The 27643-nt window shown below is 48.1% G+C and overlaps 1 protein-coding gene across 8 annotated transcripts; it reads left to right on the top strand.

Moving 5' to 3' along the window:
• Positions 1-12989: 12989 nt before the first annotated feature.
• Positions 12990-25816, top strand: CDCA4 (cell division cycle associated 4). Of its 8 annotated transcripts, none has more exons than XM_075329864.1 (4): positions 12990-13148; positions 18279-18330; positions 23965-24195; positions 24385-25816. In XM_075329864.1, exon 4 carries the CDS (start codon positions 24391-24393, stop codon positions 25129-25131), a length of 741 nt encoding a protein of 246 aa, XP_075185979.1. In that variant the 5' UTR covers positions 12990-13148; positions 18279-18330; positions 23965-24195; positions 24385-24390; the 3' UTR covers positions 25132-25816. The 8 variants fall into 8 exon arrangements, with proteins under 8 accessions (XP_075185979.1, XP_075185978.1, XP_075185977.1 ...); XM_075329863.1 differs by having other exon boundaries at positions 24004-24216; XM_075329862.1 differs by having other exon boundaries at positions 24004-24195.
• Positions 25817-27643: the final 1827 nt, after the last annotated feature.

Here is a 27643-nt window from a genome sequence, read left to right on the forward strand (position 1 = left end):
TTTTACAGTTATTTCCTGGGTATTGTTTCTATGGTCTTGACCATCTTTGGCTTTTTTAGTGTTTTCCTATTGCTTTTGTCACATTTTTTTTTTTTACTGTGCTTTTAAGAAAAAGTGATGGTAAAACGCAATAAAAGATATCCGGCCATATAGTAATAATAGATGCAGATGGTCACTCATTGTGAGTATTTTTCATAGTGGTATCCATGGTGGGATCTGCCTCCAAAAATGTCATTGCACATTCCCTAAGTGGCATGCACCCATAATTAGCGTCCGTGAAAACTACAGCTTCCTGATCACCTATCTGTACAATAGGTCATCAATATTAGCTGAGGGGGATCTGATTTTGCATCCCTGCCCATCAGTTATATGATGAGGCCTTAGCATATGTAGAGCTCAGCATCCTCTTCTTTAATTATGGGACCCAGTTCTATAGGGAAAATAGCGGCTTCACCAGGTCCTGCTACTAAGAGCAATAAATAGGCCTGAGCTGTAATACTAGATGCAGCCGTGACTACATGTTATATGGTTGTGTTACAAACCTACAAGTGCACAAAGTTATTACACATTCACAACTCGACAAGTGGGCCTGTGCACCTCCAAATGCCAGGGCTGAATTTTAGTCCCAGTCCGGCCCTGTTCACTACTCTGCAGTAGTGACAACATCTCTGTAAAACTAATAGGGAAGGCTTTTTCTAAATACCTTGTTCAGACAATTCTGCCTCTAAGCATCGCTACTGCGGTCCACTCATCCCCATGAATTGACCCCCCCCCAGGCTCCATGACCTCTGAGCTTCCAGTTGACCTGATATCACTACGGCTGGCCCCAGTCTTCCTGAGTGACTGGGCTGGGGGCAGTGTTTCATCGCACATCACAGCCCAGCATCGCTCTTGCTTGCGGCGCTCTGCAGGGAAGAAGAGTGCACGCGGAGTGCTGCACTGACAAGCGGTGAAACGCTGCCCACAGGCCAGTCAGAAAGACTGGGGCTGCCACGGTGATGTCAGGTCAACTGGAAGTTGATGTGACATCACTGAATCCCAGAGGTCACGGGGATAAGCGGACAGCAATAGCGCCACTCAGAGGCAGAACTGGCAACACAAGGTATTTAGACAAAGCATCCCCTATCAGATTTGCAGAGATGCGGTCACTTCTGCAAAGTAGTGAACCACCCCTTTAATACCAAAATTTGATATCAAAATGATACACTAATTAGTTTAATATAATAAAGGGGTTTTTTTTAAACCCAAAGAGAGGCATTAGCGTAGGCCCCTGCCTACCCAACAATAAAAGGTCACCTTGACGTTGGCCGTTGGGCTCACATAAAACTTGCCATTTTTATGTGCTAAGTATCTCGATTATTGCATGTTTTCCATAGCAGTATTGCTTGTCTATGCACCTGTTCACATTAGAAACCCTGGAAGTGCCCTCAGTCTTTTTCTTAGTGTAATATAAAACCATTGTCTGGCCTGGAAACTAGTGAGATATATGCTGTCTGCCACCAGTGGGAGACCAAGAAGTCATTCAGCCCCCTGAATAAAAGACCTTCCCCCCTTCCTGACCCCTATAACAATTATTGGCCATGTAAGGTCTGGTACAGGAGCAGATACAGGATTCTATATCTCTTGTCCAGGGCCATCATTTAGCTCAGTAGGGTGGACATATCATTGGTGCAGTCAATGGGCAAAAACTTGCAAAGTAACAAGTAACCAGAATTCCGCACTATTCATGCGAGTAGCAAATAGTGCAGCATTCAGGTTACTCGTTACTGTGCGAGTTTTCCCCATTGACTTGCATTGCACACCCTATTTGTAATGAATATGCGAATATTGGACAGTGCTCGTTATGAGTATAGGGAGTACAAATAGTTAGGTACTACAACTCTAATTAAGATGCGTTAATGGACTGCAAAGGGCCGCTATATTCTTGCAGAGGGGCCCCATCTCTGTCCGTCAGTGTAGTTCAGATATGATTACTGCTCTGAAGAGCATCAATGAGCAGGATGAAATCCATCTGCCTTGTCTATTGTAAAAGCGATAGGTGCTTTTGTTGCTGTATTTCTGGAAATCAGGGCCCAAGAGGCCCCAAGGTTCCTTCCTATTGAGGAAAACCCATCATTACAGTGATGAATAACAATGTGGTGATGTAACATTATATAGACTTGCCACTAGAGGGCATACTCCACATCTGCTGCTTATAAACCTCCATCATACAGTGTGACAAAACAGCAAGTAGCAACTGGAATTAAACTTTTTAAAGATGTTCTGCAGCAGCTGGTGCATGTGTTCTAAGATGCAATGTAGCAGCTGCTTTATAACCTTAGAATACACACTTCAGCTGCTGCAGAACCCATTTCTCCTTTTACCAGTACTTCAGATAAGAGGGCATTGTATGAACAGTGGTCAAACGTGTCTACTGCCAATAAATATAGCTTTGATCGCAGCTCTATAACCTTTTAGATACCACAGCTCATACAGACCTCAACAAGTCAGTGGTCAGATGTAGCCCAGCACCTCCCGAATTGCTATTTTTTGGTTTGCCCCCCTCCCTAAATATATGAAATAGGAGATCAAGACTATGCAACCCACAAGACATCACACAGCTTCATCAATGGGGAAAAAAATCTGTAAAAAAAAATTATTTTAATGAGTAAAAAAAAAAATACCCTAAAAACCTATACTTGTTAGTAAAATGGAAACCTGCGCTACAATACAAGCTACAATGTGAATCAATGGTGCAGTTTTTTTTCCTCCATTTGACCTCATAATTTTTTCTGTACATTTAATGGTAAATTTAATCGTTGCAAAAAAAACAAAACAAACTACGAGGCTTCCTAAGGTAATGTTGCCATAAAAATAAACGTTATGGCGTTTCGAGGATGAAAAAGAACACAAACAACAATAAAATGTCCTGGTGTCTAAAGCAAAAGTTAAAATGACAGAATATAATTTTTGTTTAATTTTGATATTTTTTTTTCTATTTCCCATATCTGTAATCTTCACATTTTTTAATTTGATCACAAGGCCAAATATTAGACAGAAATGTGGCGCCCCTGAGCATGTCAGGGTGCCACAGGTAACTGCAACCCATATTCTCTCTTGGTTGCAGGTTCCACCTAATGATTTTGCCAACATCAGTATGCAAATCCCAATCCACACTCGCACCAGGACTGGACAGACACACCAGTGGGTAGGTCTAGCTGGGAAAAGGCAGCCCATCTAGGGGTCAGACAGACTGGTGGGAGAAGTGACGTGAGTTAGCTCCAGGGGAGCGAAGGGTGAACAGTGAAGCCCTCATAGTGTGAGGTGCTGGGGAGTTATAGCTCCCGGGAGGTCGGACTAGATTGGGTCGCAGACGGTAGTCCGGGACCGGAGGAGTCGTGACCAGTCACAGTGACTTAGGAAAGGTGATGGATAGAGTCTGTCCAGTCTGTCGGCACCAGGGGCCCAAGAAGCGGATCAGTACCGAGTACGGCGGGGTACAGGACCCTAGATCAGAGAGTGGCTTCAGGCAATCTGATAATTAACTTGTGGAGAACAGTTACTTTATGGACTTTCCCCAAGAGCTCAGAGATTGACGGCAGCAACACAGAGGGGGACAGGGTTTCCCAAACGGACAGCAACCCACAAAAGTCCCGCATGTCAGCCATCAAGAGCACAGCTGCTATACATCAGGGCAGCGCGGCCCCAACAGCTTTATGCCGAGGCGCCACAAAGAACACTAAATTTGTGCAAGGAGGTAGGCTCCGGAATGCCAGGTAATATCATTGGGAGCGGATACCTGGACGTGCTCCCCTTCCTGAGCGGTAGCGGTACTCTGGGACTTTTGGTTCCCCTGAAGTGTGTGTGTCTAATGACTTTCCAAAACAGCACCAACATCATCTAGCACCACGACTACCAACAGTGAGTACCCTGCTCCCTGCCTCCCAACCTTCCAGTCCTGCACATTTACCGAGTCTGGGGCCTTTCCTACTTGCGGAGGTACTGACATCTAGCTGCCCCACACCATCTGCCCCGGTACTCCCTCCGGCAGCGGCGGTACTCCTATTACTGCAACCCGCAGGTGGCATCACGAACATTCTCCCCTGTAAATATCCCTTCAAAAGGTAGAAGTGTGAGCCGAGCACGGGTCCGGACCCCTCGAGCCACGAACAGCTCCCGGATCCGTGCACCCCGGTATGCGCCGGGGCGGCACAGAAACACTTCTTGTTTTGTACAGCGGATTATAATCATTCTATTTATCATTGCAGACAGGATTATAATGAAAGATAACAAAACCATTATCCACCATAAACAACATGTAATGTCACAGCTCACCTCCTCAATAATAACTCCTATGTATAGTGGATACCACAGGATTTAGCTGCTTTCACACTTGCGTTGGACGGGTTCCGTTGCTATCCGCAGCCTTGAGGAATTATGGTAACCGTTGCAGGAAACCGTTTGATTCCTCATAGACTTCTATTAGCTACGGATAGCAACGGATGGCCTTGCGTTGCATCCGCCCCGCGGCGCATCAGTTGTTTTGTCGCTGACCGTCAGTGACCGCTGGGCGGATGGAACGCTGCATGTAGCGTTTTTCTGCGCTTGGCGGAGTGTCAAAACGCAACCTGCAGGAATCCGTTGGCGTCCGTTGTTTTTATAATGGACGACTATGGTGGCGGATTCCGTTAGAATCCGTCATTTGACGGATTCCGTTAACGCATACGTCTTTACACAACTGCGCATGCCCAGATGTGTAAAGTCAAGGAAAAAAACCTATAACGGATTGCGTTATTTTGTACGATCCGTAGCATCCGTTGTGCCACTATATGCAACGCATCCGTTGCATCCGTCACACAACGCAATGCTACGGATGCTGTTCAACGCAAGTGTGAAAGTAGCCTTACCATTCACAATAGGTGATATCACAGCTCACCTCCTCCTCCTGTACCATGGCTGACAACACCTCTATGTACAGTAGATAACACTGGATCCACCATTCACAATAAGTGATGTTACAGCTCACCTTCTCCTCCTGTACAATGACGGATAATCCCTGTATATACAGTAGCTAACACAGGATCAACCATTCACAATAGGTGATATCACAGCGCATCTGCTCTTCCTGTACAATGGCCTGTGCCCAGATTATAGTAGGCCCAATTTATACTTCTTTAGGCCGAGGCCACACAGGGATTTGGGCGAGTGCTCGCAAGACACTTGGCACACGCTCGCAGCACAGTGGGAGCCGGGTGTCCTGCAACTGTGATCCGATTGTGCAATCAGACAACACCTGGGGGGGTGGCGCTGTGGAGGAGAGGGAGGGATTTATCTCCCTTTCTCCTCCGTTGCCGGCTATTGCCATTCTCGCTCTGCACTCACATTACACCGGTGTAATGCGAGAGCAATGCGATGTTTCTCTCACCCCATAGACTTACATGGGTGCGAGTGAAACAGGATCGCATTGCACCCACAGCATGCTGCGACTGTTTTCTCGGTCCAATTAGGGCTGAGAAAACAATTGCTTATGGGAGCGGGCCCATAGAGTAATATTAGTCCAAGTGGAATGCACATTTTTTCATTGCATTCCACTCGCCGTGTGTCCTAGGCCTTAAAGTCCAAATCAATCTAAACAGGAAGTACAAGTCTAATAATAAACCTAGTGACCAGTATGTTGAGATATGAAAACCAGTCACCTTTAATGTCCTTCATCATTAGATGACTGCAGACCCCCCACTTTCCCCTTTTACTAAAAGACAACAAACTGCACTGAACTAACACATGGCTGATAGATCCCTCCTCACTTTTTGATTTTTGTTTCTAAATTTTAGACAAATGTGTAAAAAAACCAAAACTATTTAAAGCCTTCACTAGAAAAAAATAGAATTGTCAGCAAATCAAGAGTCTCCACTGTATATACAGCCACCTCCTATACACGGTGTATAGTGTCTTATATTGTTCTCGGTGGAGGGAGCAGTTTTGCATCAATTGTCTCAGACTTCTCACAATTCTCTCCTTGACATCTGCAATTATGATAAGTTTCCAAACCTGTGGGGTCTATTGTTATTGCATCGGCCTCGGGTCCTGTAGGCTATGTGCGCACTAGACCGTTTTTCCCGCGGATTTACCCGCGGATTTGCCCCGGAAATTTCTTGAGAAATGTCTGCAATCTTTGTGCAGACATTTCCCATGAAATTCAATGAGAAAAAAAAAATAGCTGTGCGCACTGTGCGGATTTTTCTCAAGAAAATTTCTTGAGAAAATTTTCTCGAGAAACTGTCTTGAGAAAATGTGCATGTCCATTAATTTCCGCAGGTACCTGCGGTATTCCGGGGGTATTCCGCAGGTAGCAATGATGTGCGGTATACCACCGGAATAGCCGCGATTTACCTGCGGTAATGCCCATCGCTGCCTGCGGTTTTGCAGGAAGCGATGTCATTATGCCAGGAAGAGGAGCAGAGGAAACACACGTCACACTCCCTGGACGCCGCACAGAAGCACTTCCGTGCGACCTCCAGGTGTCTGTGCAGTGTGTGTCCTGCTCCGGCCTCGCGGCTGCCTGCACTGCAGGGTGTCAGTGTCTGCCCGCAGTGTCAGCAGCCTGTCACGCTGCAGCGCAGGCAGACACGGACATCCTGCAGTGCTGGGAGCCGCGGGGATGACGATCGCTGCTGTCAGGAGGTGAGATCATTACCTGCTGTGACGATCTCCTGCCTCCTGACGTCAGCGCTGTCACTGCTGTCTAGGGCCGACTCGCGAGCGGCCCGAGACTGTCACTAGCGGTGACGTCACGGGCTCTCGCGATAAGTCAGTGACAGCGCTGACGTCAGCAGTACAGGAGATGATCACAGAAGGTAATGATCTCATCTATGCTCCTGATGGCAGCGCTCGTCATCCCCTGCAGTGACCTGAGCTGACCTATTGATGTTAGCTCAGGTCACTGCATTGCTCTCCCAGCCAATGGGGAACATTCTGTTTTTCATTGACTGGGACAGCGACTATGGTATGGATCGCCGTGCCCCCCCCCCCCTTATTGGATTACGCCGGACGTGGAATTGATTGTGCTCTTTTCAATAAATTGGTTAAAGAGGGAATGTTTTGGGGAGTGTTTTTTCAAATAAAACTTTTTTTGTTGTCTATTTTTTAATTATTACTGACTGGGTTGGTGATGTCGGGTATCTGATAGACGCCTGACCTCACAAACCCCAGGGCTTGATGCCAGGTGACATTACACATCTGGCATCAACCCCATATATTACCCCGTTTGCCAACGCACCAGGGCGCGGGATGAGCTGGGGCAAAGCGCCAGGATTGGCACGTCTAATGGATGCGCCACTTCTGGGGCGGCTGCGGCCTGCTATTTTTAGGCTGGGGAGTGTCCAATAACAGTGGACCTCCCTAGTCTGAGAATATCAGACCCCAGCTGTCCGCTTTACCTTGGCTGGTGATCCAATATGGGGGGGACCCCACGTTTTTTGTTTTAAATTATTTATATAATTTAAAATAACAGCGTGGGGTGCCCACTGTTTTGGATTATCAGCTGAAGCTGAAGCTGCCAGCGGTGGTCTGCAGGCTGCAGCCGTCTGCTTTACCCTAGCTGGCTACAAAAAATGGGGGGACCTCACGTCATTTTTTTTTAATTATTTATTTATTTTATGGCTAAATACAAGGCTAAGCACCCTTTAGGCTACTTTCACACATCCGGCTTGAGCTCTGCGGCTCAATCCGGCTGTGCAAGCTATGCAACGGATGCGGTGAAAACACCGCATCCTTTGCATAGGTTTTTCCTTTGCGGCCAGTCCGGTTTTTGCCGCTTGCGGCATGCTACTGAGCATGCGCAGTGGCAAAAACCGCATGCGGCGGCCGGATGCGGTTATTGCCGCATCGCGCCGCATCCGGCCGCCATAGGCATGTATTGAAAAATGTGCCGCATCGGCCGAATGCGGCGCGATGCGGTTTTTTTTGCCGCACGAAAAACCGTGCCAGGCAACGTTCCATCCGGCCGCCGCATCGGCTACATCTGCCGCATGCGGCAAAAAACGGACGGAACGCAAGGCCATGCGGCACAATGCGGCACTAATTAAAGTCTATGCAGGAAAATCGCAACCGGCAGCAAAAAAAACCGGTTGCGATTTTCATGCAAAGTGCCGGATTGTGCCGCATAGCAAAAACCGGAGGTGTGAAAGTAGCCTAAGTGCCACATGAAAGTCACTAAAGGGTGCCAGCTTAGAAAATGCAGGGAGGTGGAACATTATATAGGTTTTTCTCATCTATCTATCTATCTATCCCTCTATCTATCTATCTATCTATCTATCCCTCTATCTATCTATCCCTCTATCTATCTATCTATCTATCTATCTATCTATCCATCTATCCCTCTATCTATCTATCCCTCTATCTATCTATCTATTCATCTATCTATCCCTCTATCTATCTATCTATTCATCTATCCATCTTTCCCTCTATCCATTATCTGTCTATCGATTATCTTTATTATTTATTGCAGGGACAAACCTGCGGTAAATCCGCGGTAAATCCGCGGCAAATTCGCGGCAAATCCGCGGCAAAAACGCATGCGGATTTGGTGCGGATTTTTTCCGCAGGTCCGGAAATCTTTCACTGGCAGAAGTTTCTCAAGAAATTTTCTTGAGAAACTTCACATTTCTAGTGCGCACATAGCCTAATGTCATTTCCGCACCAAGCCATGTTTACCACATTGTTGCAACTGAGAACGTCCATAAATTACCCAGAACCGTCGTGTGTTTCTATGTACATCGGCCTCATCTATAAGAAAACGCTATGTCGTCTCACACAGCACTATCGCCCTCCGCAGAGAACGACCAACAAAGAAGACGACGGCCTCACTCCTTTCTTACACTGCTGAGGTAAAATGAAAGCTGAGCTCTGACTGTTGCTGAGGTAAAATGAAAGCTGAGCCCTGACTGGTTGCTGAAATAAAATAAAAGCTGAGCCCTGACTGGTTGCTGAGGTAAAATGAAAGCTGAGCCCTGACTGGTTGCTGAGGTAAAATGAAAGCTGAGATCGGACTGGTTGCTGAGGTAAAATGAAAGCTGAGATCGGACTGGTTGCTGAGGTAAAATGAAAGCTGAGCCCTGACTGGTTGCTGAGGTAAAATGAAAGCTGAGCCCTGACTGGTTGCTGAAATAAAATAAAAGCTGAGCCCTGACTGGTTGCTGAGGTAAAATGAAAGCTGAGATCGGACTGGTTGCTGAGGTAAAATGAAAGCGGAGCCCTGACTAGTTGCTGAGGTAAAATGAAAGCTGAGCCCTGACTGGTTGCTGAGGTAAAATGAAAGCTGAGCCCTGACTAGTTGCTGAGGTAAAATGAAAGCTGAGCCCTGACTAGTTGCTGAGGTAAAATGAAAGCTGAGCCCTGACTAGTTGCTGAGGTAAAATGAAAGCTGAGCCCTGACTAGTTGCTGAGGTAAAATGAAAGCTGAGCCCTGACTAGTTGCTGAGGTAAAATGAAAGCTGAGCCCTGACTAGTTGCTGAGGTAAAATGAAAGCTGAGCCCTGACTAGTTGCTGAGGTAAAATGAAAGCTGAGCTCTGACTGTTGCTGAGGTAAAATGAAAGCTGAGCTCTGACTGTTGCTGAGGTAAAATGAAAGATGAGCTCTGACTGGTTGCTGAGGTAAAATGAAAGATGACCTCTGATTTGTTGATATAGTAAGATGAAAAACAAATTCTGATTGGTTGCTTTAGTAAAATGAAACCTAAGCTTTGATTGGCTGCTCTGCTAAGATAAAACCGAGCTGTCATTGGGTTACTGTGAATGAAAGCTGAGTTCTGACTAAATGCTCTGCTGAAATAACAGCTGAGTTCTGATTAGTTGTGGTGGCAAAATGAAAGCTGAGCTCTGATTGGCTACTACAGGTAACAGACCGTTTTACTGTAGGACAGTTCTGATGAATGAGGCATCATCCTGATAAGAGGGGGCTGGAAACCATGACGGCCTGTAGCATCGGACCCTGGGCCCACCAGAGAAAATCATCCTTGGGGCCCACTATATAGCTACTTAAAAATAAATATTAGACCACCAATTGCGTGGTAAAACGTGCTAATATCAGGGTATGATACAAGGTACTACACTATGTAAAGCCCCTCTCCAGGGTTTTTTTTTTACCTCTGGAGTGGGGGTTCTCAGGTCCCTGACCTTACTGTTTTCTCCCCTTCTGGCATCTTCACCCTCTGGTACTGACGAGCTTGTCAGTTTGTGATCTGCCGGCTGCTCCAGTGTTTCATAGAGCCAGAGGTCACACCTCAATACAAGTCTGTGAGAGTATCGTTCTGGCTCTCATAGACTTGTATTGAGCACTTGTGAAGTAACTTATGATTTATGGACAGTCAGAATTGCACTCACAAGATGGCGCCACAGGAAAAAAAAAAAAGGTTAAAATGCCACAGAGTGAGTATAAGACAGTGGCAGAGACCTTGGGTTAAAAGCACCACTCCAGTCGTGAAAAGAAACCCAAAATGCTGGAGTGGTGCATTAATGTTATAGAAAGAGCTGGCGCCCACATTTGGGTGAAAACTAATGATAAATGTCCCCGATATGTATTAACCACTAAACAAACTGACCTGCGCTGCAGATTTGATATCAACAAGGTGTCACTTTATGCTGCAGATATTCACCCCACAAAGGCAGAGGTCAGGGGTAAAGGTGAATGAACCATTTGGGTACTAATAAACGCAGCAATATCGGCACAATATCTGCGTGGATATTACTGCTATAAATTTGCTATGGGATTTCCATTGTAGAAATTCTACAGTAAATACAGTACATTATGTGAAGGTGCAGACTATATGTACTAAAAGTGGTGGGGACGATAAATCAGTTATGTGTGACAATGGATATAATAATTGGAGGGCTGTCTTATACATGGAGACTATGGGGGTGTATTCTAATATATGAAGGGTTATGTGGGACCCATTATACTATATGGAAGGCTATGTGGAGGCCATTATAGTATTTGGAGAGCTATATTGAAGGGGGAGAAAGATAAAAGTATGGGATGGGAAAGTTTTGTGCTAAGGCAAAGAAGATGTTTCCCTCAGCACCCAGCTTTCCCATGCTCTGCTATACATCTCTCAGCACCCAGCTTTCCCATGCTCTGCTATACATCTCTCAGCACCCAGCTTTCCCATGCTCTGCTATTCATCTCTCAGCACCCAGGTTTCCCATGCTCTGCTATACATCTCTCAGCACCCAGCTTTCCCATGCTCTGCTATACATCTCTCAGCACCCAGCTTTCCCATGCTCTGCTATACATCTCTCAGCACCCAGGTTTCTCATGCTCTGCTATACATCTCTCAGCACCCAGGTTTCTCATGCTCTGCTATACATCTCTCAGCACCCAGGTTTCTCATGCTCTGCTATACATCTCTCAGCACCCAGCTTTCCCATGCTCTGCTATACATCTCTCAGCACCCAGCTTTCCCATGCTCTGCTATACATCTCTCAGCACCCAGGTTTCCCATGCTCTGCTATACATCTCTCAGCACCCAGCTTTCCCATGCTCTGCTATACATCTCTCAGCACCCAGCTTTCCCATGCTCTGCTATACATCTCTCAGCACCCAGCTTTCCCATGCTCTGCTATACATCTCTCAGCACCCAGGTTTCTCATGCTCTGCTATACATCTCTCAGAACCCAGCTTTCCCATGCTCTGCTATACATCTCTCAGCACCCAGGTTTCTCATGCTCTGCTATACATCTCTCAGCACCCAGGTTTCCCATGTTCTGCTATACATCTCTCAGCACCCAGCTTTCCCATGCTCTGCTATACATCTCTCAGCACCCAGCTTTCCCATGCTCTGCTATACATCTCTCAGCACCCAGGTTTCTCATGCTCTGCTGTGCATCTCTCAGCACCCAGCTTTCCCATGCTCTGCTATACATCTCTCAGCACCCAGCTTTCCCATGCTCTGCTATACATCTCTCAGCACCCAGCTTTCCCATGCTCTGCTACACATCTCTCAGCACCCAGCTTTCCCATGCTCTGCTACACATCTCTCAGCACCCAGCTTTCCCATGCTCTGCTACACATCTCTCAGCACCCAGCTTTCCCATGCTCTGCTATTCATCTCTCAGCACCCAGGTTTCCCATGCTCTGCTATACATCTCTCAGCACCCAGCTTTCCCATGCTCTGCTATACATCTCTCAGCATCCAGGTTTCCCATGCTCTGCTATACATCTCTCAGCACCCAGCTTTCCCATGCTCTGCTATACATCTCTCAGCACCCAGCTTTCCCATGCTCTGCTATACATCTCTCAGCACCCAGCTTTCCCATGCTCTGCTATACATCTCTCAGCATCCAGGTTTCCCATGCTCTGCTATACATCTCTCAGCACCCAGGTTTCTCATGCTCTGCTATACATCTCTCAGCACCCAGGTTTCTCATGCTCTGCTATGCATCTCTCAGCACCCAGCTTTCCCATGCTTTGATATCATAGGAAAGCTGGGTGCTGGGGAAAAGATGTATAGCAGAGCAGGGGGAAGCTGGGTGCTGCTAGAAAGGGAGACTTTAGATCATGGTATCCATGGGTGCTGAGGGAAAGAGCCAAGTGTCAGCAACACTATCCCGTACCCTGAATGTCAGCGTGGTTATCCTGTACCCCAAGTGTCGGTGTACAGTAGGGGGAGCTCAGGTACAAGTTTTGCACCGGGAGTCATCAAACTCTGGTCACGGGGACTGTCACTTAACGGCTGCCACAGACCTGGCCCGGGCCTAGCCAGTGTTGACCTTGAACAGAGACAGCGTGGAGCTGGCGCGGACTTTGAACGGAGCCGGTGCGGACCTGGAGTGGACTGGACCGGACCGGACCACAGCACAGCACACCCCCTGCACAGAGCGGCTCTGCCTTGCTCCCTGCTGAGTTTTCGAACCTTGTGCCTATTTCTCCGGACCAATCACGGAACTGACGGGGGGCGGTTTCCAGAACTCCATAGTAACAGGCGATTGGCTGACACCTCAGAGGGCGGAGCTAGGTCGGTGCCGCTTCCCCTCCTCTTGTGTCTGCGGAGAGAGCGGGACTGGACGCGCGGCCGGGACGGACTCTCTGGCGGCGCCGCGCAGCTTTCACCGCCGGGTCTCCCGCCGCCTTCTGTGTATGCCGCTCTCCCAGGAGCCGGGCTGACACCGCACGGTGAGTGTGAGGACGGGGGGGGTTGGTGGTGAGGGCTGGACCGTGTGAGGCCGGGCGGAGCGGAGCCGGGGAGGCCGCTGTCCGGTGACTGATGGCGGATTTACTCTTGTGTAGTTTTATTAGTAACTTCGTGTATCCGACATTGTGCGTGGAGTGTAACAATGGGCGACTATAAAATGGCGCCTGCTCGGTCCCTCGTCATCGGGCAGCTATGTGGTGACGTCACTACGGAAGCCTGCGCCGCTCAGTCCTCAGAGCGCGGGGAGCCCTGCAGAGTGCACGGGGGCGGAGCGGGCAGCTTAAAGGGGGTGTCCACTTAGATTTTTAATTTAAATACAAATATTTGAGGCTAAAACTTGTTTTTGAAATTTTGGTTTCATTATAGAACATAAAATGGCAAAATCTATGTGCAGCAAGTAAGAAAAAAATTTACCAAAGGTGGACAACCCCTTTTAAAGGAGCACGTCATGCAGGCAATACTGTTATGTCCATAAGGGGCGGAGCTTAATCATTAAAGGGGGTTCTCCACACATTAATTTTTATGAATAGGCCTTAATCGGTGGTGAACCAAAACATTACATCTGCCTATATCCCACTGGCCCTTCCGGTCATGTGCAGTATGAAGCTGGGTGTAGCGTCCCAGCTGCAAAGAGGTCTAATGCGCCTGACCGGGAGTGCCGGGATTTATGATCATGTGCACGGACCCTAAATCCAGCGTCTGATGCAGTGACAACGGACACAGGTACGTGTGGCACCGCTGATGGCGCTGAGCAATGGCCATTTAACAGCATGTTAGTTCATGTGGGTGTGCTAACATGTTAAGAGGGTGGAATGAGCTCAGGAAGTAACGCCCTTGTGACTAGTCCCCGCACTCATTAGCATATCAAATCATATGCTACTACATCCAGGGATTAGCAATATACACCCAGAACTTCTCATAGTTCAGGGAGCATATTGCACCTGACTGGTTCCCTTTATATCTTGTTTTGGTCATATGCCCATGTGACCGCTGCAGCTAATCATGTGCCGTACAAAGCCTCCAGTGTGGCTTTTAAATGTATGGGCAATACCTTTTAAAGATCACTAAAGAGAGTCCCTGTGCTTCGCTCAGCCCAGCCCGGAGGTGTTCCAAAAGTTGCCCCTATAAGCGGCTTCACCTCCATTTAGGAAAAGCAAAATAAGGCTGCTTTCACACATCCGTTTTTTCCTGTGCGGCACAATCCGGCGCTTTGCAGAAAAACTGCAACAGTTTTGGGGTTTTTTGCCGCCGGTTGCGTTTTTTTTTGCATAGACTTTCATTAGTGCCGGATTGTGCCGCATGGGCTTGCATTTGGTCCGGTTTTTGCTGCATGCGGCAGATTTAGCCGATGTGGCGGCCGGATGGAACGTTGCCTGGCACTTTTTTTGTCCGGCAAAAAAAAAACGCATTGCGACGCATCCGGCCGATGCGGCACAATTTGCAATGCATGCCTATGGACGCCGCATGCGGCGTCCTGCAGCAAACGCCGCATCCGGCCGCCGCATGCCTTTTTTTTTTCCACTGCGCATGCTCAGTAGCGTGCCGCCAGCAGCAAAAACAGGACGGGCTGCATGTCAAAAACATATGCAAAGGATGCAGTTTTGTCGCCGCATCTGTTGCATAGGTTTTAGAGCCGGATTGGCCGGCTCTGCTAAAACCGGAGGTGTGAAAGCAGCCTAAGTGTTACCCATCACTCCAATCCAGTCACTCTGCAGGTGCACCGATGGTCGCAGCATACAGTGATGGCATAGCATTCTGCCCCATAGTCACTCAACCTCTGACTCTACTGATTGGATGCACCCTTTAGGTGCCAGCGTTCCCTCTTTGCCGTTAGACTGTTTCCCAGCAGGCAGTACTCTCTAGCTGTATCTGTCCCATCCTCAGTGCCTGCCCACTCCATCTACAAATCACCATCCTGAGACTCTTCTACAGTCTCAAGATGGTAAATCAATGTCCACACAGTTTCTCTCCTAACACTTACGGTGTGCAGTCCTGCAGGCAGTTAGATGCATTGGTACCACCCAGGCTGTGTGCTGTAGGGGAGCAGCGAGTCTAAGGCTATGTGCGCACGTTGCGTAAATTCATGCAGTTACGCTGCGCTTTGTAGCGCAGTGTAACTGCATGCGTCCTGCGTCCCCTGCACAGTCTATGGAGATTGTGCAGGGGCCGTGCGCACGTGGCATATTACAACGCAGAAGTGACATGTCACTTCTTCCGTGCGCTTTGCCGGCAGCTCCTGCTCTGTCTATGGCAGGAGCTGCAGGCAGAGCGCACGTTCTCGCTGGCACCATGCGCCTCAGAACGGAGCTTTTCAGCTGCGCTCTGAAGCGCAGCTTTTACGGTGCTGGGCTAGTACGCAACGTGCGCACATACCCATAGAATGTATTATAATGTAAAGCCCAGACCCACCCCCTCTGGCCAAAATCACCAGTTCAGAATATTACTTGCTGTCTGTGGAGCCTGCACTGCATCTATGGCTTCTGCTATCCCTCCTTGTGAAAATTTGTTGTGGATTCCTGGATACGCCCCATGACTTCACCTTACAGAGCTGACTGGTCTAAAGGTACCTTCACACTTAGCGATGCAGCAGCGATCCGACCAGCGATCTGACCTGGTCAGGATCGCTGCTGCATCGCTACATGGTCGCTGGTGAGCTGTCAAACAGGCAGATCTCACCAGCGACCACTGAACAGCCCCCAGCCAGCAGCGACGTGCAAGCGACGCTGCGCTTGCACGGAGCCGCCGACTGGAAGCTGCGGAGACTGGTAACTAAGGTAAACATCGGGTATGGTTACCCGATGTTTACATTAGTTACCAGCGCTGTGTGCAGAGAGCAGGGAGCCGCGCACACTGAGCGCTGGCTCCTTGCTCTCCTAGCTGCTGTACACATCGGGTTAATTAACCCGATGTGTACAGCAGCTACATGTGCAGAGAGCCGGAGCCGGCAGCATAGGCAGCGTGAGAGCTGCAGAGGCTGGTAACTAAGGTAAATATCGGGTAACCACCTTGGTTACCCGATGTTTATCTTGGTTACAAGCTTACCTCAGCTGTCAGACGCCGGCTCCTGCTCCCTGCTCGCTTCATTTGTCGCTCTCTCGCTGTCACACACAGCGATCTGTGTGTCACAGCAGGAGAGCGGCTTTGAAGAAAACGAACCAGGGCTGTGTGTAACGAGCAGCGATCTCGCAGCAGGGGCCAGATCGCTGCTCAGTGTCACACACAGCGAGATCGCTAATGAGGTCACTGCTGCGTCACAAAAAGCGTGACTCAGCAGCGATCTCGGCAGCGAGATCGCTGTGTGTGAAGCACCCCTAAGACCTGCTGGCTGAGCCCCGCCCCTGCATGTAGGATTGTACTGGCCACGCCCCCATGACGTCACTGTCCAGAGCTGACTGGTCTAAGACCTGCTGGCTGAGCCCCGCCCCCTTCATTTAGGGTTGTACTGGCCACGCCCCATGACATCACTGTCCAGAGCGCAGGGTTGCTGGCTGAGCTGCGCCTCATGCATGTTAGGGCTCTATTGGCCACGCCCCTGCCCCATGATGTCACTGTCTAGAGCTCAGTGCCTGCCCCATGCATGGCTGTGCTGGCAATATTCCACACAGATTGGAAAGCTCTATAGCAGGAAGGAGCTGGAGGTCACTTGTCACCTTTTAAAGGGAATCTGGCACCAGGTTTATCTGAGAGCAGCATAATGTAGGGGCAGAGACCCTGATTCCAGCGATGTCACTTACTGGGCTGCTTAGTGTAGTTTTACTTACTGCAGTTAAAACAGTGATTTTATCATTACAGGACTACTTGGCATTCTGCAGATAGTCCAGCATATTCATGCGGTCCGTATAACTGCTAGATCTGCTGCAGAGAAAACATTGATTTTATCAAAATGACAGCAAGCCGCACATTAAGTGACACATCGCTGGAATCGGGATCTCTGTCTCTACATTGGGCTGCTCTCTGATGGGGGAGCAAAAACCTGGTGACAGATTTCCTTTAAAGAGGTTGTTCACTGCTTTTACATTGATGGTCTATCTATACTAAGGATAGGTTGTCAATGATAGGCTGGGGTCTGACACTCGGCACCCCCGCCAATCAGCTGTTCTTGGAGCTGCTCCATGTTCCCATTCAAATCAAGAGATGGCTGAGCAGTATCGGGCCACGGCCGCTATCAGAAGACTGGGCTGTTCCAGAGCTGAGCATTTGCTGCCGCCACAGAGAACAGCTGATCAGGTGTCGGACCCCGGCCGATCAGACACTGTATGACACAGACATAATGTATTAAATTCTGTGCACGAATCCCCCATTATCAACGAGATGTCCTCACGTCTGGTCCCTGCAGGCACCTCCAGGGCAGTGGCACTGGGGGATTTGAGTGGTAAGTAGCACCTCTTTTATACAGGGGTCTTAACAACGGCACAGAGGTGACAGCTTCAACTTTTGCCTATGTTATAATGATGCTGCGCTTAGGGGTTGTCAGGATCCTGCAGGGTGGTCCTTGTAGAAGACGTCTCATATAATGAAGCTTTTCTCAGAACAGCGGCTGTGTTTTATGTCTCGTGTAACCTGATCCCTTGACCGACTGTAGGCAAAATGACAAATCTCGTAAAGGCCGGAGACAGTGCTGCCTACTGTTCAGAGCTGCGGCTTCACGCGTGGAAAACTATCAACCAGAGGGGTGGGGCCTTCCTGGAAATCCAGGCAGAGTGTAGGCCCTGCAGGTTCACACTCTGGGATGTGCACTGCTGGAGATAGGCGGGGGCATCGCTCTACCATTCCCATACATAAGGGATGGAGGTCCAGCGTGTGCACGACGCCGCACCCTCAGAGCAGACTGGTCGGACCTCCAGTTACCCATAACGTTCCATTGTGAGAGTTCACCTTAACACTAGAAGTCCCAGAAAAGGGTCATTTAACATTTCTACCATTGGAACACTATGGAGCTCGAAATTCCTGGGACTTCTAGTGTTAAAGGGATTGTCCATGATCTTCCAGTCGCTGTAGAGTAACACCCCTCCCCCGCACAGTATGGATGATGTGTGTACGTGAGACCGTCCTGCACATGTGTAGCATTTCTATCACTGTGTTTTTCTCTCCCTCTGCCATCGTACATACAGTGCAGCCTGAGCCAAATCATCGTAGCCTCCCTCAGCTGAGACTGGAGCTGATGTAAGTCAGTATAAAATGTCGGTCATTTTTATTTATTTTTTTCATTTATTGTTATAAGAGTATATGAAGTTTGTATTTCTTTTATTTTTATTTTCTTTATATTATTGGACACAGTATTAATCCGAGAGGCAGCGTAGGAAGTGCAACTCGCCCTTTGATTAATTTTCTTATCTGTTAACAGATACTGAAACCTTGTTCAATATGCAGAGCACCAGACTCAGGGTAACGTCACACTTTAGCGACGCTTCAGCGATCCCACCAGCGATCTGACCTGGTCAGGATCCCTGGTGCGTCGCTACATGGTCGCTGGTGAGCTGTCAATCAGGCAGATCTCACCAGCGACGCGTGGAAGCGATGCTGCGCTTGGTAACTAAGGTAAATATCGGGTAACCAAGCAAAGCCCTTCGCTTGGTTACCCGATATTTACCTTGGTTACCAGCGCACACCGCTTAGCGCTGGCTCCCTGCACTCGTAGCCAGGGTACTCATCGGGTTAATAAGCAAACCGCTTTGCTTATTTACCCGATGTGTACTCTGGCTACGAGTGCAGGGAGAAGGGAGCCAGCACAGGCAGCCTGAGAGCGGCGGACGCTAGTAACCCAGGTAAATATCGGGTAACCAAGCAAAGCGTTTCGCTTGGTTAGCCGACGTGTACCTTGGTTACCAGCATCCGCAGCTTCCAGACGCCGGCTCCCTGCACATTCAGATCGTTGCTCTCTCACTGTCAAACACAGCGATGTGTGCTTCACAGCGGGAGAGCAACGTCCAAAAAAATGAACCAGCACTGTGTGTAACGAGCAGCGATTTCACAGCAGGGGCCAGATCGCTGCTCAGTGTCACACACAGCGAGATCGCTAATGAGGTCACTGGTGCGTCATAAAAAACGTGACTCAGCAGCGATCTCGCTAGCGATCTTGCTATGTGAGAAGTACCCCTCAGGCTATAACTTTAAACTGGACCGGCTGCTTTAGTGTCCCTGATTTATTTTAGCATGATAAAAAAAACTGAAGGGAGTAAAATCGGGCCCGTGCGATGTGCACAGAATTGCAGCAGCAGTAAAGCAAATGACTCAGCCTATATTTATGGGATTATACTCTGTCTAGGAATTTGTCATCCAGTCCAAAGAAAAAACAGAATAGTATTAGGAGATCCGCGCTCGCCAGTAAGAAGGTGCAGACTCCAGTAAAGGAATAATATTTTTAGTCTTCCAGTCGTCACACTATGCGTTTCGGGGATATGTTCTTACCCCTTCATCAGGTGTTTAAATGACCACCTGATGAAGGGGTAAGCGCATATCCCCGAAACCTACTGGCGAGCGCAGAGCTCCTAATACCAGTCTGTTTTATCTTTGGACTGGATTTTTGTCAGTGGCCGCAGCTGCTAGTCTTATGCTTGTCTGTTGGATGTGTTTCACACAGCCACAGGGGTGAGTATCTGCCGACTCTTTACCCACTATGTAATTTATGATAAGACCCTATGTGCGCTTTCAGATGATTCTCCAGCATTTGTTGTGCACTTTGACACCACATAAAATTCGGAAGGCCCAGCAATGACTCTATAACAGCGCCAGTGCACGCTCCTGTGGTAGCGTGCACTGTGCGCATACTAACATGCTAATCATACGCAGTGATGCCGCACATACCTCACTCTTCGTGGCGGCCGGCGGAGGATGAATGCATGCACACTGCACGTTATCCGGCGTACCCGAGGTTTCCGATCATGTGCACTAAACTGATGCCGGGTGTAAGCTTCCCAGCTTCAGTGAGGTACAGTGCGCATGACCGGAAGTGCTGGGGCCTCCGTATCATGCCCAGTACGCAGCCATCCTCCGCTGGCCGCCATGGACAGTGAGGTATGTGCGGTGTCACTGTGTATCATTAGCATGTTAGTACGCCCACAGGGGCGTGCTAGTATGCTATGTGGGCCGACTAGCTAAGAGGAGAAACTCCCTTGGGACTAGTCCCCGAGCTCATTAGCATATAATATACAATCTTTAGAAATACTTTTTCTAAAGATCTGTTTATCTATGCTAGTGTATACAGGAATTAGCAATATGCAACCAGTACTGCTCGTGGCTATAGGTGCATATTGTACCTGACAGGTTCCCTTTAAACAAACATTGCAAATAATCGGACTGTGACAAGACGGGCATCACTGAATCCTATATTTTAACCCTTGAAGCATGTGGTTTTCAGTTTACATAGCAAAAACCTTCTGACAGGTTCCATTTAAAGGAAATCAGTCAGCAGATTTTCTTGTATGTAATCTGAGCTCAGCATCATCTAAGGACAGAGATTCTGATTATAGTAATGTTTCATCTACCATGAATTTTATTGTTTCAATAAAATGTGTTTTATCAGCAGGAGATTATCACTATAGGACTAGGTGTCTCGAGCCTCCTAGTCCATTCCCGCCCCCTAGAATACACAGAAAGCAGCCAATCCTGGTGTGGGTGGGGTTATACAGGTCTCACCAGAGAAAACAGTGATTGTAAAACAACTTATACATCACTGGAATTGGGGTCTATGCCCCTACATCATGCTGCTGTCAGATTGCATATCAAAAGCCTGCTGACAGTTTCCCTTTAGAGCCTTGCCGCATGGCGTAAGATATTAAAGGGAACCTGTCATCAGAAATTTACCTGTAAACCTAAAAGTTTCCCCCTCTGCAGCTCCTGGGCTGCAGTCTAGCAAGGTTCCTATAGTTTTTGTGGCCCCTTTTATACCAAAATAAATACTTTATAAACTTGTACCTTTTCGTATGCAAATTTTGAAAATTATCCATGGGGGCGAGCTGCCTGGTGTCTGTTGCTGTCCTCCTGCCGATTTACGCCACCCCCGAATGCTGAATTTCAAACCTCAGGACGCCGCCCCTGGGCGCCCGTGGTCCCGCGTATGCGCTGTGCGACTGTAGCGGTGCCGTGCACTGTGCACGTGTGACCACTGGTGACGCTTTGCGCGGGCACGAGGTTATGGGCGGCGCTGTGAGTGTCATCAGCAAGTGCCGCCCATAACCTCGTGACCGCACTTTCCCCTTTGCCTCCTGCGTTCTGCGCAAGCGTCTCCTCGTAACCTGTGGTGGCCTGATCCGCTCCTCCCATCTATTTCCTGCTGTAGGGCAAGATGGGAAAGGTGACGTCGGATCATTTGGCCAGCGCTTGCGCAGAACGCAGGAGGCAAAGGGGAGAGCGCGGCCACGGTATTATGGGCGGGCACTTGTGATGCATTCACAGCGCCGCCCATAATATCGTGCCTGTGACCACGTCACCAACAGTCCTCGCGTGCACGGGACCTCGGGCGCTGTGGGCGGCGTTCTGATCTATGAAATGAAGCAATGGGGGACGGCGTAAACCAGAAGGAGGGACAGTAACGGACACAAGAGAGCCCGCCCCCATGGAGAATTTACAAGAATTGCAGACAAAAAGGTACAACTTTATAAAGTGTTTTAATTTGGTTTAAAAGGGGGCACAAAAAGTACAGGAACCTTGCTAGAATGCAGCCCAGGAGCTGCAGAGGGGGAATCTTTTAGGTTTAAAGCTCAATTTCTGATGACAGGTTCCCTTTAAAGCCACTGTGTACTCTGGGACTCACAAGCATAGTCATCCCTTCCTTCCTGGTGAGCTGTTCTTCTCCCGCTGCTTCCTCTGCTCAGATCGACGTTCTTTTCCTCCTGCTTCTCAGATGGCAAGAGGTAACTTATAAAGAGGACCAACCACCCGGATTTTCCTATATAAAGTAAAGCCAGTTCTATACTGGTGCTATCATGCTGATTCTATACATACCTTTAGTTGTGAGATTGGATGTATAGTTTCTGACATACAGGCAAGTAAAGTTTGTGACATGCACTGTTATTTCATGAGGTGCAATGGAATATTTAATAGCTGGATGGGGTTTTGCTAGTTATTCCCGCCCTGGTCTGCTGCCTGTACTTCCTCCCCCTGTCTCTAATTAGAGGGGGAGGAAGGACGGGGAATGAAGGACAGACAGGGGCGGGAATAACTAGCAAAACCTGACCCATCTATTAGATATTATGTTGCACCTCTCATCAAATAACATTTCAGAAACTTTACTTGCCTGTATTTCAGAAACTATACATCTGATCTCACAACTAAATGTATGTATAGAATCAGCATCATAGTGCGAGTATAGCACTGGCTTTACTTTATATAGGAAACTCCTGGTCGTTGGTGCACTTTTAAAGCATGTTGTTCCTGTGCTGTAGGATTGGAAAGGCAGGGGAGGTGTGGGTAAGGGTATGTGCGCACGTTGCGTACTAGCCCAGCACCGTAAAAGGTGCGCTTCAGAGCGCAGCTGAAAAGCTCCGTTCTGAGGCGCATGGTGCCGGCGAGAACGTGCGCTCTGCCTGCAGCTCCTGCCATAGACAGAGCAGGAGCTGCCGGCAAAGCGCACGGAAGAAGTGACATGTCACTTCTTTTTACGCAGCGCTTCGGCAGTAGCCGAAGCGCTGCGTTGTAATATGCCACGTGCGCACGGCCCCTGCACAATCTCCATAGATTGTGCAGAGGACGCATGCAGTTACGCTGCGCTACAAAGCGCAGCGTAAGTGCATGAATTTACGCAACGTGCGCACATAGCCTAAGGCTGCTTTCACACTGGCGTCGTTTTGCATCAGTTGTGTGACTGATGCAATGGATGCGTTGTAGATAGAAGCACAACTGATGTGACTGTTGCTGCAAAAAATCCCTTTTTTTTTTTTGTTTTTTTTTTTTAAATTTTACTTTTTTACCAGCGGCCGGCTACTGTGAACGATCAGGTGATCAACCGGCGGCCGGCTACTGTGAACGATCAGGTGATCAACCGGCGGCCGGCTACTGTGAACGATCAGGTGATCAACCGGCGGCCGGCTACTGTGAACGATCAGGTGATCAACCGGCGGCCGGCTACTGTGAACGATCAGGTGATCAACCGGCCGCCGAGAGAGACATTTCAATGATTAAACACAAGAGCTGAGCATGCGCAGTGAAAGCAAAAGGATTCCGCCGCTCAAAAAACGTTACATGTTGCGATCCTCCCGCTCGACGGTTGGTCGTTCCACGACTGATGCATCACACGGCGGATGCAACGCAAGGGCATCAGTCGCAATATGTCGTCCATACAAGTCTATGGGGAACAAACGGAATCCTGCAAAATATTTTGCAGGATACTGTATTTCCTCAAGGCGACGAATTGCAACTGATGCAAAACAACGTAGTGTGAAAGCAGCCTTATTCTTTCCAGTGCGCCCATTTCCCCACTGCACTGCGGTGGCCTTCTTGGCAGGAGGAACTGTTTGCCGATCTGCGCTGAGGAGGCACCAGCCAGGGTGACTATAGATTAGGGCTAATATAGCCCCAGGGTCAAGGTTGCTTTATGATAAACCAGACTCTCCCTTTATATACAGCCATGTTGGGGCTCCTGATGAGACATTATTAGGAATGTATGATCTTAATGTATAGCCACATTTTAAGGTTTGGCCACCTCATAGGGGCCTTCACCTGGCAAGAATGGGTCTCTAGGCCGCTGGGAGCTGCTGAATTGTCCATTTCTTTTTAATGTGACTTGTGTATTTTTACTTTTTTCCTACATGTGTTTCTGCTGAAGGATTATTGCACTAACTGGTGTATTTTCGTTTTCAGTGCAGAGTTAACGCTCTGGCGTTTCCTTATCCTTTTTAGAAACGCTCTTCTCATTTGAGGATCGCCCGTAGTGCTAGAATCCAGGATCTCTAAGGCGCCAGGCGTTCTCCAGTGCTGACTTTATTTGTCACTGGCCTAGAAATGAACAGGACCACAGTTTTGCCACATTTCTTTACTTCCATGTGCCGCAGTACACACACGAAGAAAACATTATAATTGCCTTCTAAAGAGGTATACGTTTGCTTTAGAAACGTAAGTGCGTTGTGATTTGCCTTGGCCGCCTATCTATAGCTCGTGCATCGTTTCGGTATACGTGTAGTTTTGATGCCGATGTCGAGCTTGTGTGTAACACGAGAGGTGATATGTCACTGACAACTGTTTTCTTTTGTTTTGTTTTTTTCTTGCTTCCCTCCCTTACAGGACACCATGTTTACTCGAGGAATTAAGAGAAAGTCCTTGGATCCAGAAGTGCTTGACGGCTCCTTAGTCGACTTAAAGACCCTTCCTTCCTACACACTAGAGCGACAGTCTATGCTGGACATGTCACTAGTGAAACTTCAGCTGTGCCACATGCTGGTTGAACCCAACCTCTGCCGTTCGGTGCTCATCGCCAACACGGTAAGGCAGATACAAGAGGAGATGACCCAAGATGGCAGCTGGCAGTTTTTTCACGTGCACCAAACCGATCACCAAGCTCCTTTGGATCGTCTGGTTTCTACGGAAATTCTCTGCCGCTCCTCTAAGGACCAAGCGGAAGACAAAGGTGACGAAGACTCCTACGTTACTTACAGCGAAGAATTAGAGGTTCAAGAGACTCAAGAAATTACCGAATTCTCCACGGTCACCTCCGTCAAAGCCACGCAAAACGCTTCAACCGGCTTCTGGGAGATCGAAGGACCGCAGGAAAATAGAGCGAACCTTCAAAAATCATTAGACCATATATTTGAAACCTTGGAAAATAGAAACACAAACTCAGTGGAAGACTTGTTTTCTGAAGTCGACACTTCTTATTACGATCTTGACACTGTGCTGACGGGCATGATGGGAAATTCCAAGTTGGGCCATTGCGACGTGCTCGACAGCTTATCGCAGACGGCCGCAGCCACTCACTGCAAAGCGGAGCTCAACGAGATCGATCACATTGTGGAGATCCTTGTAGAGTCCTAGAGACAATACTGCATTGTGCATGACGGCATGGCTCGGCTAAAGAGCATTCTCAACTTCACTTGTCTCCATCTGACAGTTTACCGCAGTCTCTCCCAAATACCAACCAATATGGCGGCCACAAGGGTTTGACTCCCAGCTATGTATGAATGATGCCAGACAGGCTTGTCTGTCAGGAGCCTGGAAGAACTGGCCACCAACCCCTACGTGCCGTACTGACCTCTCTCTTACATGAGATTGTGTTTGTTAGCAGCCTCCGGTCTTCTTATTGTGTTGCCGTCCTCTACTTTAACGGTTAAAATTGCATAATGCTTGTAAAAAAAAAAAACCAAAACAAGCAACTTTATAGAATTTCCCTTGTATTAAAAATCCTTCCTGTTCTCAATAACGGTGGGATTTTTAATTTGGTGTATTGCTTGTTGCCTAGGTTACCGGCCACCTCTGCAGTAAGTAAGCGCTGGCCGGTTTCCTAAGTGGTGGAGTGCAGCACTTACAAACTATTTGCAGTAGAGATGGTAAGGCTGAAGCTGGCCGAATCCAGCACTGCTCCTGTGATTCAGAGGCAAAGTCCGGCTACTCAGCCATGCCACTGATCCTACCTGTCAATGAATCAGAAGCACACCGACCCCAAAGAGCAGTGGGCTCCTGAAAAGTAATGTCCAGAAGCCCCCCATTTAAAAGGCAGAGATAGATAGATTATATATATATATATATATATATATATATATATATATATATATATATATATATATATATATATATATATATATATATATATATATATATATAATTAAATTAAAAAAAAAAGGCTGCTTTCTTCCAAAAACAGCAGCACTTTTCACCACGGGCAGCGTCTGCTATTACAGCTCATCCCTTTGCATTTGAGCTGCAGTGTCAGATATAGCCTATGGCTGTTTAAAAGAAAGGGGCAATTTTTTTATTTTCTGTTTTAAAATTAAAATTTTTCGGTTTATAAGACACATCCAAAATTTACAGAAAAAAATGGGGGTGACTGCGGTGGTGGATCGGAGTCACGGGAGGCAGGGGAGGTGGTGGAACAGGGCCATGCTGCGGGCTGTGCGGTTGGTGTCCCAGATGCTGTCACAGAAACTGGCAGCTGTGCTGGGGCTGTTGCAGCTTCTGGGGCTACAGGTGGTGAGGGCTTGAAAGAAATGGTGCCTGGAGTCGGCGCATGCACAGATTGAGCTATCTACTCAATGACAAGCCGAGACTTCATCTGCGCACGCTCCACCTCCGGGCACCATTTTCCTTAATTCCGCTGCTAGGAGATCAATGGGCGGGAGGAGGTGCATGCGCAGATGAGATCTTGAGCTGAGAGCTCCATCTGCGCATGCGCTGACTCAGGGCGCCATTATTTGAAGCCCTCACAGCCGCTGCAGCATTGCCCCCGCCTCCTGTTATCCTTCTCCACCACCTCCCGGTTAGTTACTTTCAGTTTGATACACAACCCTCACTTTCCTCCCAAATTTTTGGGAGGAAAAGTGCGTCTTCTAATCAGACAAATACGATACTCTCTATCTCCAGACTTTACTGACGGGTGGAAGAGAAAGGGACAGGCTGTCTACTACTCTAAAAACATAGCTACTTCAGGTTTTATTACCTACTCCTGCACTTTTTGATGACTAGTGCCATTGAATGTCTCCTGTAACCCCTGAGGTTAGGTTCATCCGTTGAGTATTTGGGGATGATTTGCGCCCATAAGATATGCATCTGTCTTACAATAGAAGTCCAGTCCATGCGCTGCGGAATCTGCACAGAATTAATTTTTTTTTTCCTCTAAAACGGCAGCGTGTCAATTTCTGTTGGACAAATGCACTATTTTGGTACAGATTGTACTCCTCATGGCACTGGGGGACCCTAAATCCTCTGACCTGGCTTGGCAGTGTTGCAATTTTTAGACACAGAAACACTGAAAGTTTCAGTGGAGAAATCTGCGTATACAATCTGCACCAAGCGCTTAACGGGTGAATCTGGCACATGGTGGCTACATCACCGCCATAAACTAGCGATCTATCGCTACTGTTAGATTTTACTCCTAACCCACTGGGCTTTGAAGTTTCACAATGGCTTCAGAGCCAGAGATTTGAGTCCACTGCTCTAACCCAGATTTACTGGATTTATCAATGCCGCAGATTTTGGATTCTTACACCATAGTGCGATGGTGCCAGGCCGGGTGTTGGATGGTGCCAGGCCGGGTGTTGGATGGTGCCAAGCCGGGTGTTGGTTTTAGGACGGCGAGTTAAACGTTGCAGACGGCTCCACAGAGGATGACGTTACACGGAGGACGTCCGTTTATGTTAACACTTTCTAGTTACACTAATCCGCAGTATTTATTTTATATAGCCTTTTTTATTTTTTAATTCATAATCCAATATTTATTTTTCTTACTACCATTTTTTTTTTTCTGGAAAGGGGGTAATTTCTATAACATGCTTAAAGGGAACCTGTCATCAGAAATTTCGCCCAAAAGCTAAAAGATTCCCCCTCTGCAGCT

Source organism: Anomaloglossus baeobatrachus, chromosome 12, assembly GCF_048569485.1.
Source record: "Anomaloglossus baeobatrachus isolate aAnoBae1 chromosome 12, aAnoBae1.hap1, whole genome shotgun sequence".
NCBI lineage: Eukaryota > Metazoa > Chordata > Amphibia > Anura > Aromobatidae > Anomaloglossus > Anomaloglossus baeobatrachus.

Excerpts from the sequence above, each read along its gene's own strand:
- CDCA4 (XM_075329864.1), top strand. The coding sequence starts at position 24,391 with ATGTTTACTCGAGGAATTAAGAGAAAGTCCTTGGATCCAGAAGTGCTT.